Source organism: Sebastes umbrosus, chromosome 20 (assembly GCF_015220745.1).
Source record: "Sebastes umbrosus isolate fSebUmb1 chromosome 20, fSebUmb1.pri, whole genome shotgun sequence".
Classification (NCBI taxonomy): Eukaryota; Metazoa; Chordata; class Actinopteri; order Perciformes; family Sebastidae; genus Sebastes; species Sebastes umbrosus.
In genome coordinates this window covers 17,503,266-17,519,060 of record NC_051288.1, presented here as the reverse complement: position 1 = coordinate 17,519,060, position 15,795 = coordinate 17,503,266, and the positions used below count along the sequence as shown (strand labels likewise).

At 39.5% G+C, this 15,795-nt stretch overlaps 1 protein-coding gene across 2 annotated transcripts in view; it reads right to left on the bottom strand.

Moving 5' to 3' along the window:
* Nucleotides 1–1,874: 1,874 nt before the first annotated feature.
* The window catches only part of polr3a (polymerase (RNA) III (DNA directed) polypeptide A), a 29,736-nt gene continuing 15,815 nt past the window's right edge, over nt 1,875–15,795 (bottom strand). The window contains exons 19-32 of one of the 2 annotated variants that reach the window (XM_037755356.1): nt 15,475–15,612; nt 14,209–14,379; nt 10,168–10,281; nt 8,256–8,291; nt 7,795–7,881; nt 7,609–7,691; nt 6,058–6,228; nt 5,406–5,499; nt 5,166–5,258; nt 4,283–4,447; nt 3,891–4,055; nt 2,622–2,753; nt 2,396–2,528; nt 1,875–2,308 (exon numbers count right to left, since the gene is read on the bottom strand). In XM_037755356.1, the coding sequence (XP_037611284.1) occupies nt 2,160–2,308; nt 2,396–2,528; nt 2,622–2,753; nt 3,891–4,055; nt 4,283–4,447; nt 5,166–5,258; nt 5,406–5,499; nt 6,058–6,228; nt 7,609–7,691; nt 7,795–7,881; nt 8,256–8,291; nt 10,168–10,281; nt 14,209–14,379; nt 15,475–15,612 (1,731 nt within the window). In that variant the 3' untranslated portion in view covers nt 1,875–2,159. The remainder of the gene's footprint in view (nt 2,309–2,395; nt 2,529–2,621; nt 2,754–3,890; nt 4,056–4,282; nt 4,448–5,165; nt 5,259–5,405; nt 5,500–6,057; nt 6,229–7,608; nt 7,692–7,794; nt 7,882–8,255; nt 8,292–10,167; nt 10,282–14,208; nt 14,380–15,474; nt 15,613–15,795) is intronic. The other variant, XM_037755357.1, reaches the window with a different exon arrangement.

Here is a 15,795-nt window from a genome sequence, read left to right as displayed (position 1 = left end):
TGAATGTCCGTTGTAGGTTGTTCCTGTCCTGTTTGGTGGTTAATCAAACCACACAGTGATGGATGTGTAGGAAACAGACTGAATTAATGCAGTATAGATCAGAATCAGTAGCTCCGGAGGCAGGTTGAACCTCCTGAGCTGGCGTAGGAAGTACATCCTACAGAAAAGTCTTAGTGTAGTATGTTGAAAAAAGTCATAGTGTACTGTTGAAAAAAAAAATCATAGTATAATATGTAAAAAAAAAAAAAAAATTAATAGTATAGTATGTCGTAAAAAAGTCATCAAGCAGTATGCTGAAAAAATGTCATATAGTATGTTGAAAAAAAAAACTTGAAAAAGTTGTAGTTAGTCGAAAAAGTCATAAAAATTCTAGTATAGTGTGTCAAAAAATAAAATAAGTCGTAAATTAGTATGTCGAAATTTTTTTTTAACTCTGAGTAAAGTCTGTCGAAAAAAGTCATAGTACTATACATATAGTATATAGTATGGTATAGTATGTATACATTTTTTAAAAAATCATAGTATAGTTTGTCAAAAAACAAAAACAGATTAGTATAGTATGTTGAAAAAGTTATAGTATTGTATGTCGGAATAAAAAGTCATAGTATTGTATGTCGGAATAAAAAGTCATAGTATTGTATGTCGGAAAAAAAGTCATAGTATGTCGAAAAAATGCAAAAAGTCACAGTATAGTATGTCAAAAAAAAAAAAGTCATAGTATAGTATGTTGAAAAAAAAGTCATAGTATAGTATGTCGAAACATTTAAATTCATAGTATAATATGTCAACATTTTTAAAAAAAATCACAGTATACTGTAGCATGTCGAAAAAAATCTAAGTATAGTATTTCTAAAAATAATAAGTCATAATAAAGTATGTCAAAAAATAGTAATAGTATAGTATGTCAAAAAAATAAAAAAAGTCATAGTATAGTATGTTGAATAAATATTAACTCAGAGTATAGGATGTCCAAACAATAAAAAAGTCATAGTATAGTATGTCGGAAAAATAAAAAAAGTCACAGTATAGTATGTTGAAAAATAATAAGTCTTAGTATAGTATTTTGAAAAAAAGGCATATCATAGTGTGTCGAAGAAAATAAATAAGTCATAATATATTATGTCGAAATAAAGTCATAGTATAGTATGTTGAAAAAATAAAAAAAAGTCACAGTATATGTTGCAAAAATAAGTCATCCCTAGTACGTTGAAGAATGTCATAAAAAGTCAGTGTAGTATGTAGCAAAACGTTATGAAAAAAAGCTAGTGTTGTACGTCAAAATAAGTAATAAACTCAGTGTTGTATGTCGAAAAAAGTAATAACGTCATAGTAGTGTGTCGAAAAATGTCATGAAAAATTCAGACTAGGATGTCAAACTCTTTAAAAAGTCATAGTATAGTGTGTTGAAAAATCATTAAAGCTATCCTGTAGTATGTCGAAAAAAGTTATAAAAGTCATAGTAAGTCGAAAAAAAGTGAGTCCATAAAAGTCCTAGTATAGTATGTAGAAGAAAGTCATAAATAAGTCATAGTATCTCGAAAAAAGTAATAAAAGTCATATAGTTAGATGAAAAAAGTCATAGCATAGTATGTTAAAAAATGTTCTCTGCTACTCTGCCTAAAGGATATTTACAACAGGCGCTGCAAAAATAAGGCAAGGAGAATCATTAAGGATCGCAACAACCTGGATAACCCTTTTCTCCCTGTTGAGGTCAGGAAGAAGGTACCAGATACACCAGTCCAGCACTGAGACGCTCAGGACGAGCTTCTGCTCTCAGACCACTAGGATCCTAAATGAGCTGTTACTGCCCATTAGAAATTGATTGTCCATTAGGGTGTGCTACTCACTGTATGTACACAAAAAACACTTTCCCATGATTTCCTGGGTCATTTATTTTATTACATTATATACATTATTATATGAATTGTCTCCACACAGTTTACCTGATTTGAACAGAAATAATAAGCAATTCCACTCCCTCTTACATACTAACAGACTTGCTGTGTAAAATGAAATGGAAATCATCCGACACTTTGGCAGGCACTTCTGTATTTACTGAAGACAATCTAAAGATGTCTGTAGACAGCAGGCTGAAGGAGGAGGAAGAACGGGAAAAACGACTAACTTCATAACGCCTCTGCTGCTTCTTTCCCCCGCTGCTATGTGATCAGAGGTATATGGAATTCTGCACTGTCAAAGAGGAGAGGCCTTTTGACTGGAGAGGGATCCTTGTCAGCCTTGTGAAGGAGTTTAAACAGTCCTGTTCCAATATTCATGGGAATCCCCATAATGATGCACTCAGACACACCTGAAACACAAACACAGGAAACATTAAGACCCAATTAAGACAAAGAGGGAAGTTCAATTTCACTACAGAGATGAAGCATCAGCTTACCACAGACGGAGTCCTTTTGTCCAAAGTAAGCGGCGTCGAAGAGATGATCAGCTGTTTTCTCGAAGGACGCCAGCATGAGGACACTCTCCTTCATTTTGGCTAAACCGAACCTGGTGATTCCCAGTATCTCCCCCTTTATGGACAGAAGACAGTATGCACACGGGTGAAATTACCTCTAACTACACAAACACTACGAAGAAATATCAAGATTTCGACCGGTCCATACCTTGTAGGACATGAGATCTGCGAGAAGCATGACGTGACGCCGGTCAATGCTCATTCCATGGTTCACCATGGTGTACTGAATCTCATTGATGATGGTGGATCTAGCTGCCTCAATACCCAAAGTCTTCTCAACCTAGAAAAATACAGAGAAAAGCTTTTAAAACTATTGACTTGTAGAGATGTGGATGCATTTACTCATCTGCAAAAATCCAGATCATTCTTTAACACTCGGGAGCGGACGTATTTTAAAATGCGAGTCTTTCACTTTGCAATGACGACGATAAAGCAGCTGCAGAAATAACTTTCTCCTGCCTCCCAAGTCTCTCTCTGAGATTGTTTATTTCTTTTATCAGTATAGCCACTGACACAAGGCGTGTGTCATGCACAAATCTCTCTGTTGTCAGACGACAGCATGTGCATGAAATAGTCATTTTTATTTGAGAGTGGGCTGGCCTCAGTGAAGCAGCCCCAGGAAAAAAAATATTAACTTATCTTTGGTTTACAGGCTACAGTTTGGTTTATATTCCTTCGGACATCTGACACAGAAACGGAGTGTCAATGAGCGAGGGACAATTTTGGTGTTTAAAACCCAAAAGAGGAGGCAGAGGAAGTTAAGGTTTTTCTTTTCTTGTTGTTTGTATGTGAACTTTCAGAAAACAATCTGGTTGGTTGGTTGACAAGTAAACAGATTTTTTTTCCAAACATTGTGGACTTTATCACGTACAACTAGCTAAAACTAATGCAATACATTAGATACAATTTAACATCACAACCAACTGCAGCCTGCAACATGTAAGGGATAATGTACAGCGAGCTATTCATTGTTGTGTAATAAACCCCGATCGCGGAGGGGTCTTGCATCGCCCTGAAGAACAATGACCCGGTTGCTGTACATTATCCCGCTTATTACACAGAAATGGTCCTCCAGAGTCCGAGATCAGAACAGCGTCCATAGCAACGGTTCGCGTGTGTACATGTGGTGTAACACAATAAAAAGTAAGCTACTGCTTGAACTGAATCTCACTCAAATTGTCTTGACCTACATTCATTGTATGCATCGGTTTAAGTGTCAGAGCAGGTCAGCTTGCAGAATGCAATCTATCATGGGTATCAGATTCAGTCTCAGAATTCGTGTGACAGATGTAGGGCAGATGCAGAACTAGGGATGATTATTTTGAATTACTATTTTGTCATTTCCCCCCCTTTGGAGTATTTCTTCCAGAGGGGGGAAATGACAGAAAAAGCTTGATCACCGCTGCTTTACAGATACCTCATACGTGTTGTTTGAAGTGGTCCTGCTTCCATTCACTCCGTGCGTTGCCATGACAGCTCTCAGGTTGTCCCCCTCCACCAGGAGCTTGTACATGTTCTTGCTGCTCTGTTCGTCGATGTGAATGACAGCTCTGGAAACTTCAGGTATTCCTTGAACCACCACCTATCCAAGCGAGAAATTAGAACAGTTAAAAAAAGAAAAAACACAGGGCCCACGTTTACTTTTTTAACTCAGGGCACAAATTCAGGAGCACCGCTTGAATTAACATTCATCACAACACATTCATACTTTTCCATGTTACGAGTGTTACTGAACAGTGCTTTATAAACAAACAGTATTCAAGGCGATAATTACACCAATTATCAATTCACAAACAACCAGGTAATCACCTTAGGAAGGTCCTCTTTTAATGACTGCAGCACGTAGTACATGGAGCTTTTGTTGTTCTCTCGTGGAGACACACACACCACCGCCTCGCCGTGCACAGCGATGTCTCCTGGTTTCACTCGTAGTTTAGACATGCAGATGGAGTAACGCACCGTTTCTGCATTTACCTGAAAGACGAAAACAAAATCAGAGGCAAAGCTACCATCGTTATTCTAAACACAAAAGCACTAATCTATAATGTAGCACAGTCAATGAACTGTGAGAGAGAGCACTCGGCTGTAACCGCTGTTGTTAAAGAAATTGAGTGCAACCTGTTGAGGAAGAACGACTTCAGTGCTTCATCGATGGCGGTTTGTTTTATCTCCAAAATCAATGATGGGATTCAGGGGTGCTTATTCTCCATCTTTCGTAACCATGGCAACCATATTTAACAAATACTCGATTCTGATTGTTTAATGACGGCGTTCTGCGTTCTGTTATTTCTTTATAGCAGACCGTTGCTATGTATAACAGACCGTTGCTACGGGTGCAGTTCTGATGTCAGACTCTGGCGGACCGTGTTTGTGTCAAAGTATTGAATGACCTCTAGGATAGTTCTTGCAGAAATCTCAAAATGTCAAAAGTTACAGTGTGTATAAATGTGTTTGCCTGTATGTGTGTGGACTCCAGGAAGAATAGCCAATGCTTATGGTAGTGCTAATGGAGATCCTAATAAAGAAAGAAAGAAGTCTGGGAGTTGTAGCGATGTCTCTGTTATCATGACGATGATGGAAATTATGGCCAAAACTATAAAAATGAGACCCAAGTTGTTACAAACTAGAATTCCTCTTTTATCAATGTAAAGTGTGAAAGTAAGTGTCAGTAAAAATAAGAAAACTGTGGTACCTCCAGTCGCAGCAGCCTTATTCTCTCCAGTGACAATTTCACCAGGATGAAACAGTCGTCTGGCAGAAAAACCTCCTCAATGTACTCAGATATCTGTGGAGCACAGCAACAGACATTGGCTTCATTACAGCACAGCACTTGTTCATGTCCCAAACATTGACGCTTTTAGAACTACTGGTGTCATTCAGGCAGTTCCTTCAGTCTATGTGCATATATATAATATGCTGCAGGTTGGTGTACCTCTCCCAGAAGTGTTTTCTCGATTCTTCCCTTCACCAGTCTGCCGAAATCGGCGTCGTCTTCCACATCCAAATGAGCAGTGATTATTGGCGTGCTGAGTGGCGAGTAAAGGATTTTGAAAGGATTATTCAAAACAAATTAGGGATGTATTCATTACTGTGACACAAAGAGACAATTTATGTGACCCAGCAGAGCTTATTCTGCTAAATGGCATAATTCAGTCTAAACCATGGACTCAGGCAAGTGATCAACATTACGCTTCATTAAAAGTGGATTAGGCCAAAAAGGCGGCAGCAAATGCCAGACATGACAATTGCATCCATTTCTCTTTTTTCTCCTCTGCTCATATGACAGAGGGAACATAAAGAAACATCTCTGTATTATAAAAGAAATCGATTCAGCTATGTAACATGATGTTTTTTTTTACGATTTTGAAAACAATTTTTTAATGCCAGACTACATACATGCTGAAAATTAAACATTTTTACAACGTCAATTTAGATATTTTCCAAAGTAAAAGTCCCTAAAAGTGTATGATTAACGTTTCCCATGGTCTAGTATTAAAAAGTTAACAAAAATCGTAATATCGAATCGCAATACTTAAAAATCGCGTTACATATTGAATCGGCATCCAAATAATTATATATCATACCTGATGTTCTTGGAGGCATTGATGATCTCTTTGATGCGAGGCACCCCCAGTGTGATGTTCATGGATGCGACACCAGCAAAGTGGAAGGTTTTCAGGGTCATCTGAGTACCAGGCTCTCCGATGCTCTGGGCACACAGGGCCCCTACCGCTGAGCCGGGCTCCATCTGAGCTCTGTGTGAGGAAACACATGATAAGAGTCTCTCAGCTGACAAAAACTTTCATTAAACTGTCAATTGAGGGAAACTTTGCAGTTATTATACAAACACTGATATCATCATCTCAACAGCCCTCAGATGACAGTATAGATGAGCATGCATGGGGGGATAAAATAAGCCAATCACTAGATCAAAAATGAACTACTACTCCTACAGCAGAATCTGCAAGAAGCAATACCAAAGCATATAATGAAGGCTCATTATTTCCATTTGATCTTATTTTAATGTAAAAAAAAAAAAAAGTTTGGTCGGACAACATGTCAAACTAATTTCTATTTTTTCTTTCTATTTTCTTACATTTCAACTGTAACGCCCCATTTCAACTGTAACGCCCCAATTTCCCCCCGAGGATCAATAAAGTATTTCTGATTCTGATATATTGCAAGAGAATGTTGTCGACTGTTATCTGCAGTGCCGAAAAGCACAACTTCTGGTTGCCTGGGGACATAAAATCAATCTGTTCTAATCAGTTTCTTATTAAAAAAAAGTACTGTTTTGCTGGAAAGGGTTATCAAACAAAAACAACTAGAAAAGTATACTTAGTACAGTGCAGATCTCTGCCAGGTGTGTCTGCAACGACTAATGCTGTCACATTTGATTGAATGAATACAGACAACAGTTGTCTAATCCCCCGTCTAGACCGCAAAGATGTGTTTTTCAGCCGCACATCTCACTTTACTTACACACTCTCATTTTAATCTGTGCAGCTGTCAGTGCAGGCTGGCATCTCACGGGCGCAACTGCGACTTGAACAATTTATCTACACTTCAAGTCTATTTTTTTTTTTTTACAAAACGCATGTAACGGCGAGATTGATGCCCAATATATAAAGTCACTGAATAAATATATTTATCTACATCTTGCAACCTAGGCAGAGCAGAGTGTGCTGCTCTCTGGCTCTGTCCCGAGACAGGTTATAATGGCATAAAGCATTGTGTGGAGTTGGTCTTTAAAGGGAAATTTTCTAACCACCTATATCGTATTTTTTTTCAATTTTACATTTAACAGACTCTCCCTTAACTTTTGCCCGACAGCTGGGAAGCAAGACACGGGAGCTTCTTGGGTAATGAGGAGTATTTTTGCAGTGTTTATTCATGGGCAAACTGTAACCTACACTGTACATTCACTCCCACTAGACAACTTCACTGCTAACCTTTCCCCCCTGCTCCGATCGCCAACACCTGCCTGCTTTGAGCGCAGCCACCTTCTCTCTCTTTCGCACTCATCCACACACTTGCTATGCACACACACACACACGACACACTGCCCTGTTGAGCCCCTCCCACGTTTACGCCTGGCGAAGACTATGAGCCTTAGAATAAAATGAGTCTTGTACCTCATGTACTTGTCTCTGCAGGTTTCAAGGAACTTCTCCAGCTGTGTGGGGGTTATGCGGTCCAGCTGATAGAGAACTTTTGGCTGCAATACAAAAGTAGAGAGACGAGCAATTAAGTTTCAGATATAGCTGAGTTTAAGGATATCGCTGCGTCCAGCACATTAATCCACAGCGTGTGGTGCCTACCTCGCTGGTGCCATTGTCGTTGATGCCGTACTTGTCTCTGGTCTTCTTGATCCTTTCCGAGATGCTCTTAACAAATTTCTTTATCTCCTACAGTTGAGGGAAGAAAATTCAACAATTTAAAGTCAAAAGGCTCATTAATATCTTTCAGAACAAATATCGAAGTGTGACCAAACTGTATGCTGTTTGACACACTGTCATGCAGTTGTTAGATATTACAGTAATAGGCGTGACGAATGCAAACTCCCAGGAAATCACATTGAGCAATCTCTTTAAAAACCCATCAGCAGTGCTTTAAAGAGAGCAGTCAGATGTCAAAGCATGGATCTAAGCACAATGACGAGGGCTTTTAAAATAGCAACGCAATGGGGTTATTAAGTACATTTTCAATCTGCTCCAGCTCTCGCTGACACACCATTCTCGATTCAGTTAAAACCACCATTCAGCATGCTCGGTCACTATACCTCCAGGTACTTCTCTGAGCCTGTGTCAGTTAACTCCTTCACAAAGGGGGGGAAAGGTTCACATGAATTACTGCGGACACACCAATTAACTGCACGTAACTCCCGTCGTATAATTACATTGTTTACTCTAATAACTACATCCGAGACAAAGTTTTTTTTTTCTAAAGGAAGGCTAATTAGCTTTCATATGACATTGTCATGCTATTTCTCATTATAGCATAATGTCAAGAGCCAAAGGATACCCTTTAAATCATGTTTTCTTGTATACTTGTGTATGTGGCAGCGTTGCGACGCGACCTTAGGAGGTGTAATGATTTTCTCTCTGCACCATTAACCAGAATGTTAATGCATCATCAGTCCAGAAAATTAAAAAAAGATGTTTTACAAATAAACTACAAAAGTATACACACAAACTTGAATAGCACATATAGAGTTGACAGTCACAGCACTATTAAGATACACCTAACTTCAAAACTTTAACACAAGTTTTCATAGTTTCCTACCCTTGTACATAAAAACGTAAGATTTAAACTGAAATACAGGTGGACAATGTGGGTGTTTTGCCACAACTTGGATTTTTCATGTACATTTTTTGTGTATCCATCTGTGATATTTGCTGAAATGATAGTTGCGTTTCCTGCAGCACGATGGATGACCGCTGTATGGCATGGTTAATAAACTTTTATCAAGAAGAAATGCTTAAAGGGACTATTTGTAACTTTCAGAAATGCTTGTTAACAGCGACACCTGTGGCCTTGAAATCAACGAAAGTCAGCGCCGAGCTCGCGCTTGCTCGCTCTAAATAGACATGGACGAGCATCGCTCAAAACAGTGAGGCGACACACGTCAGCTAAAAGCACAATATCACTCTATATTCCAGCTGCTTGGCAGTAATGTTAGCTGACCAGACAAAGGTCTCTCTATGAATCACTGCTGATCCTAGTGTTGGCTTTTCCTGCCTCAGCGCAGGCTCAGGCAGCGGGGCTACTCAACGAGTTACGTTATCGCCTCCCGACCGCAGCCGGCAGCCGCAGGGAGACACCGGCACCCGGTCGGTAACGAGACGACAACGTAACACGTGGAGGAGCCCCGTCACTTCACAAGACACGGAAAACCTCTGTTGGTCTGGAGGAGCTGCAGCATTTATTTCTGCACAAACGTCCACTCTACATTCACTAGATATTCTCAGAGCTAAACTAACTCTTCTGCAGCGTGGAGTGAGCGCGCGTTCACGTCTAGTAGAGGTGGGGCGAGTACGCGAGAACGCGCGCTCTGTCTGAGTGAAGGTAAGCAGGCAGCAGAGACGAGGCTCCGGCCACACGCGAGCGCGCATATGCGAACGCGCATGTGTGGCGACCCGCTACATTTATAGGCTTAAAAAGTTACAAACAGTCCCTTTAAGTGGGACCTCTAAATAACCTTCACAGAGATACCAGGTAACATTAGGCAGGGGGCGAAAGAAAGACTTGAGAAAGAATTTTTGGTGGAGATCCAGAAATTCTGTTTAGGTACAGAAGGCCTTTCTTGAACATTCAATGCATTTTCTATTGAACTAGTGAACTCACTTGGAATGATTACTGAATAAAACACTTAAGAGACTGTTCAACCTTGACTGAGGTAATTGCATGAGTTATGGAGAGAGTAAATAAGTCAGTGTTGAGCTCTTAGGAGTGCTTTCCAGTTTTGTGTAATTGCTTTTCTACTGATCAGCTACGCTACACACTGTGAACAGGTGAACCATTTAGGCACACTGTCTCTACAACTACCTGCATTTCCACAATGAAAATAAAAGGGAACAAAATTCAGAAGTTTAGAGCGATCCCTAACAAAGTGCTTTTTCTTACCAAAAAAAACAAATATATTAAAGAAAAAATATAACTTGATAGACAGCACTGTGCTGCGATGAGGTTACCTCCAAGAAGTCGTCTTTGCAGCACAAGAAGTCAGTTCTCTTCATGATGGCATCAGCAGTGAGGACCACCTCGTTTTGACTGAGCGCAGGCTCGTCTGGACACGCGTAGATCGCCTGGGGGGGGAACAGAGAGCATCAAACGGAGGTCATCGGGATCAAACACAGCAGAAGCACTCAAACAGCTTCTGATAGCTCCCTCACTGCAGGGTTAACAGCTCCTGATAGCTTATTCTCATTGCATCAGAAACTACTCCGACCTCAACAAAAAAGGAAAATCACCTATCGACTGGAACAGAAACCTTCATCTCATTATATGCATTCGGAGAGCTCCATTTACTGGCTAGCGCTTTTAAAACATATAAATCACTACATTTCCTTGTACCATATATCATGTCATCAAACCTCTTGATAGATGGTAACTGCCTTACTATAAACCGATAAAAGGTTAGACAGACGGAGGACAGACGGAAACAAACACACATAATAATAACAGTTGCTCTTTTACTATGATTGATAACTCGTTTATTATTCCTTTTATGTCATTTGTAAAACACCCTGAATTGCCATTGTGTATGACACGTGCCATATAAATGAAATAACCAATAACAAATTAACATGCAGCAGATGGTTTTCCTGCAGAGCTCACCATCTCTGGGATCAATCTTCTCTTGCAAACACACTATCAATTATCTCACTGCGGTAAACACTCAGTGGCGTTTTACACTGATGGCAGACTGCTAAACACTGTAATAAGAAAATACAGAAACGCCTACAGTATCTGTTGTTCATTACAGTTAGAAAAAGACAAATTCTTACAATTATGAACGTTTAAATTTGTGTTCAATTCAAAAATATAACTGAAGAGGTTGTTTTGATAATAAAAAAAACAGCTTTCTATGTTTTATAACTGATCATAGTTGAACGTATAGGTGGTTTTACTGCACTGTTCACAAATATTACTGATGTAAACAAATCTTAAACAGCATTAGAGAACATTACTAACTTAGTGTTTGTTGTTGTCTACCATCAATCCCAGTATTTCATTATTTCTCAGTTAATTTGGGAGTGATAGAAGTAGTAACGCCTTAAAGGATAACTTTGGTATTTTTCAACCTGAACATTATTTTCCCATGTTTTTGTGTCTAGGTGAAAAATGGGTAAGGCTGCACAATTAATTGAAATTTTATCAAAATTGCAACATGGCTGTTATGGCTGTATATGTTTTCTGTGCTGCTGTCTCTTTTCCCTCTCTAGTAGCTCTGCCCAGGTGTGCTGCACTGCTCAACGAGGTGCCCAGGTGTGCTGCATTTGCTCAGGGAAGGAGGTGTTTAAAAGCTCCAGTGCCAGCAGCAGAAGAGAGAGGCTTCTGGTGTGGGGACTGCTGGTTCTGCTGCCTCTCAGTTTATGACTTTTTATATGTCTTTGTTAATAAATCCTATGGATTTTGAGAGTTTTAAAGGTGTCTTTTGTGGTTGGTTTGGGTCAGTGTTTAAGTGTTGTTCGCCCCAATAGGGCTGCCCAAGGGTGGGGCGTAACAAAGGCCAACTGCACTTTTCAAATCACAGGAGGCGCAATATTTGTTTGAGGTTGTTTAAGGTGAAATTTTAAATCAAATATTGTGTTGCTGCAGAGATGTCCTGGCCTTTACATCATACTCTACAGACTTGAGAAAAAACATATTTGTTTGGTACAGATCCCCGTAAAATCACAACATAATCATTTTTATTTTTTTTAATGAAAATGAGAATAATAAATAAAATTACCATTCCTTCTAATATTGCAAATTAAATCGCAATAGCAATATCAGTCAAAATAATCGCAATTATACCCTTTTTCAAAATCGTGCATCCCTAATAATATGGACAACAATTTTTAAAGTTAGTCCAGTATTGAGGGAGAGTGATGCAGCCGCTAAACGAGCTGTGATGTAATCGCTTGGGGCAACCCAGCACCGTCAATTCACTAAAAGTGCTTGTTTTTTACCACTGACTAGCTCAGATTGTTATTATAAGTGTCTGACAACATTATGGAAAGGACCCTACTTTCTTACCTTTCGCTTTGTTATTGTATCATGTGACTTGTTGCCGGAAGACGACGCGAGTGAGATAAGAGAGAGGAGTGCCACGGAACAATGAGTTTGTTGAAGTTACAGAAAGTGTAGCTTAGTCTTATCTTAAAAGATTTTCAATGTCATGGGCTGAATATTTAGATGATTTCGACAATGTAGATGCGACACGAGACTTCTCAGAGTGAGACACACAATGACACACAAACAGACCGGATCAAGAGAAAGGTCAGAAAAAAAACAATTAATTTCTCTGCAGTGTCCTTTCCATGATGTTGTCAGACACTTATAATAACAATCTGAGCCTCTCAGGGGGCAAAGACAAGCGCTTTTAGTGGATTGTCAATTGACGTTGCCAGTTTGCTCCGAGCGATAACATTACCCTTCACATTTAAAAGGCAACAACAAAGATAATGATGTCAACGATGCCCAGTGTATCAAGTAAACATGAGACAAGACCTGGAGGTGATTCTCCTGTTGACCAGAAAATCAATTTCTAAACTACCAATCAAATTGCTCAGCCAAGTGGACCCCTTTCCCGCAGAGAAAATCAATCTAAGCTTCCTGCGATTTCATTTAGTTGCCTGGAGTGCTGAAATGCTGAAAGATATTTCGGTAAAAATGTGAATATGCTCTAATTTTAGCTCCCGTGTGTTTTCACACGAGGAGCTTTTCTGCTAATGAGCTGCCTCTCTCTGGCTGGCAGTAGGCTTCTCGCAGCGGGAGATATTGACACTGTTTGTTCTCCCAGAGCACCGGTATATAATCATGTTACACACATTTAAAAGACTTCCCTTAGGCTACACTCACTGAAACAATGCTATGAAGACAGAGAAGCTTGGCTTTCTCAATAAATGTTGTACAGGGATGATGACACATCTGTATTTTGTCCTTTTTTGTGTCCGTTTTGAACTTGCCCAGTCAACACTTAAGACAATATTTGAGAGTAGAAAATTCAGATAAAGATATAGTAAATGGCAATAAATTCAGCTCATTCTGCTCCAGCAACTGGATCACTATTTTCTTTTTTCCTATCATTTCCTGCTCGTCTTCCAGCCTAAACAACAGCTGGGCAGATTGATTTTTTTAAGCTTTATTTATCCAGGCTAGTGCTGCACCTGCATCAATGAAGGCTATATGTTTTTTTTCCTCTGAAACAAAACCCCTCCAGGAAGTGATCTGATGACCTTCTGGTCACAAGAAGCCATCGCTACAGGTTGTTTTTTTTACTGACACACAACAGACTAAACATTCGCATACCAAACGCTAAGTAATGTGTAGTGCACATTCATTGTCCATGAAAGTTAATGGCGCCTTCAAATGAAAATCGTGAGCTCCTGTTTATAACATGAGAAGTCGTGTACACGATATGCTTGGCGTTAAGTCGCGAGAACGCCGTTGCTAAGCAATGGCAATATTAACGTTATTGACGATGTCTAGAAGCCAGAATGACAGAGGAAAAAGATGAGGCTGTTGGAAATATCAACATTTTCCTCAGACATATTATACAATATTATACTAAAATTACAATATATTCACTTATTATGCACCGAAAAATTAACTTCCACGGCCTCCGCCATTTCTGACAACGTCAACAAACACGTCACAACTCGTGAACTCGGAGCTTTCAGAAGCTTTCCACTTACGAGGTCGTAAATAGCACATGAGGGTGGCGTTCATATGGACTCTTCTCGTAAACACAGTAAACACGACCCATAAGATACGGACATATGAGACTGAACAAAACAAAAAATGAAAGACAATTATTAGAGTGGGATGTTAGAGTGGGATGAGATAAATTAACTATTCTATTGGTATGCACAGGTGTTGGTGAATGCGTAGGAGTGTGTGTAATAAGGCAGGGACGCATCTGTGTGAATGTGTCTAAGAGTGAGGGAAAAAAAAAAAAAAAAAAAACAGCAGGCAAAAAAGAAATAATATACTAAGCCCAGCAGATCCACAAACTGTCCACTCACCCGAATGTTGTCTAAGACTCTCTTAAACTCCAGCGGCTCATCCTTCCCCTCCATGTCAGCTGGATCCAGACCATCGCCGCCGTAAATAAACTGGATGATGTCGCCGGTGGAGCTGCGTACCGTCAGGTCGTACTGCGAGCACAAATCTTCCAGGGACTTCACCAGACGCCTCTGTCCAAGCACAGGCAGGATAACAAAACATATCATGGTGACATATGTGACAGATAAATGAGAAAAAAAAAAAGCATCTTATCTGACCTGAACGTATACTGACGGATCAGGCATGTATGTGAAAATACATCTGAGGTGCAACTTAATTAACTCTTGGCTTTGTTAAATTTAATAGTAATGTCAACAGAGGTTTTCCTCCGACAGTAGGAAACAGCTGTAGACTTGAATTGCCTGGTTAGTCACTTAAAATGTAAATTAACTTATCAAACAGACTTTTCACAATTCACTCAGTTCTTCTGATAAATTCGTCATGTTTCACAAAACAGATGTCTGATTTAATTAAACACATTTTATTAAAAAAAAAAAGTGTGTGGACGTGCTCGACTGGCAGTGTTTCAGGATGTCAAACAGTGACGTTACACATCGTACTTTAGTTTATTTAACTTAGTTCACATTAGAGCTGTTAAAGTTATCAGCTGAAATGAAAAGTCTTTCTTTAGGAGTTTATACAAAGTCATACGTTATGATTTAGGAGTAACATTTGTGTAAGTGAGAACCCAGATTTGTTAAATTGAGCAATATGTTAAAGGAGTCTGGCAGTCACTGGACTCCCAACAACTTCAGTGTGTATTTTCGGAACAATACGCCGTGTCTGTGACGTTATTGGTTGCACGTGAGGCGTTTCAAGGCAGAGATCCGTTCACACTGATCTCAGATATGGGTCACTTCAAACATGAATGTGAACGGTCTAGGCAGAAAGATCGGATCTGGGCTAAAAATCGGAAGTGAGCATGAAACCCTGTAATGTGAATCTAGTCTATGAGCGTCCCCTTTCATATTGTTATTTTAAAAATAAAATATTGATTACAGCCGCATGAAGTGGTGATCCTGAAGCTCTTAAGACAAAAATGCTTTCTGTTTTCAGAAATTTCCCAGCATACCATTCAAAAGATTAAACCCTGCCATCACATAATGTATAATGTCTATTTGAAAAAGTCTCTGACACAACCCCGACCCCACTTTCATTCAGCTATGTTACATCAGCATGGCAACAGGAGTGAACCGTGGGGGGGGGGGGAAATCCTCAGGCGTTACCTGCATATATCCAGTCTCTGCAGTTTTCACAGCAGTGTCCACCAGACCCTCTCGGCCAGCCATGGTATGGAAGAAGAACTCTGTGGGTGTCAGGCCAGAATAGAAGCTGTCGGCCACAAAGCCTTTAGCAGCAGGCAGCTGTAGAAAAACAATTTTCAAGCCATTAAGCAGGCCTCTGGTCTAGAAACGTGCCAAGAGTTGTTATTGATGTTTTACAGTTTCCATTTTATATATAAAATCACTTATATATTTTTTTTTTTACAGACGTATAAAAGACAATGTGAATGTGTTGATGCTTTTTGAATTAGCCAATAAGAGGCT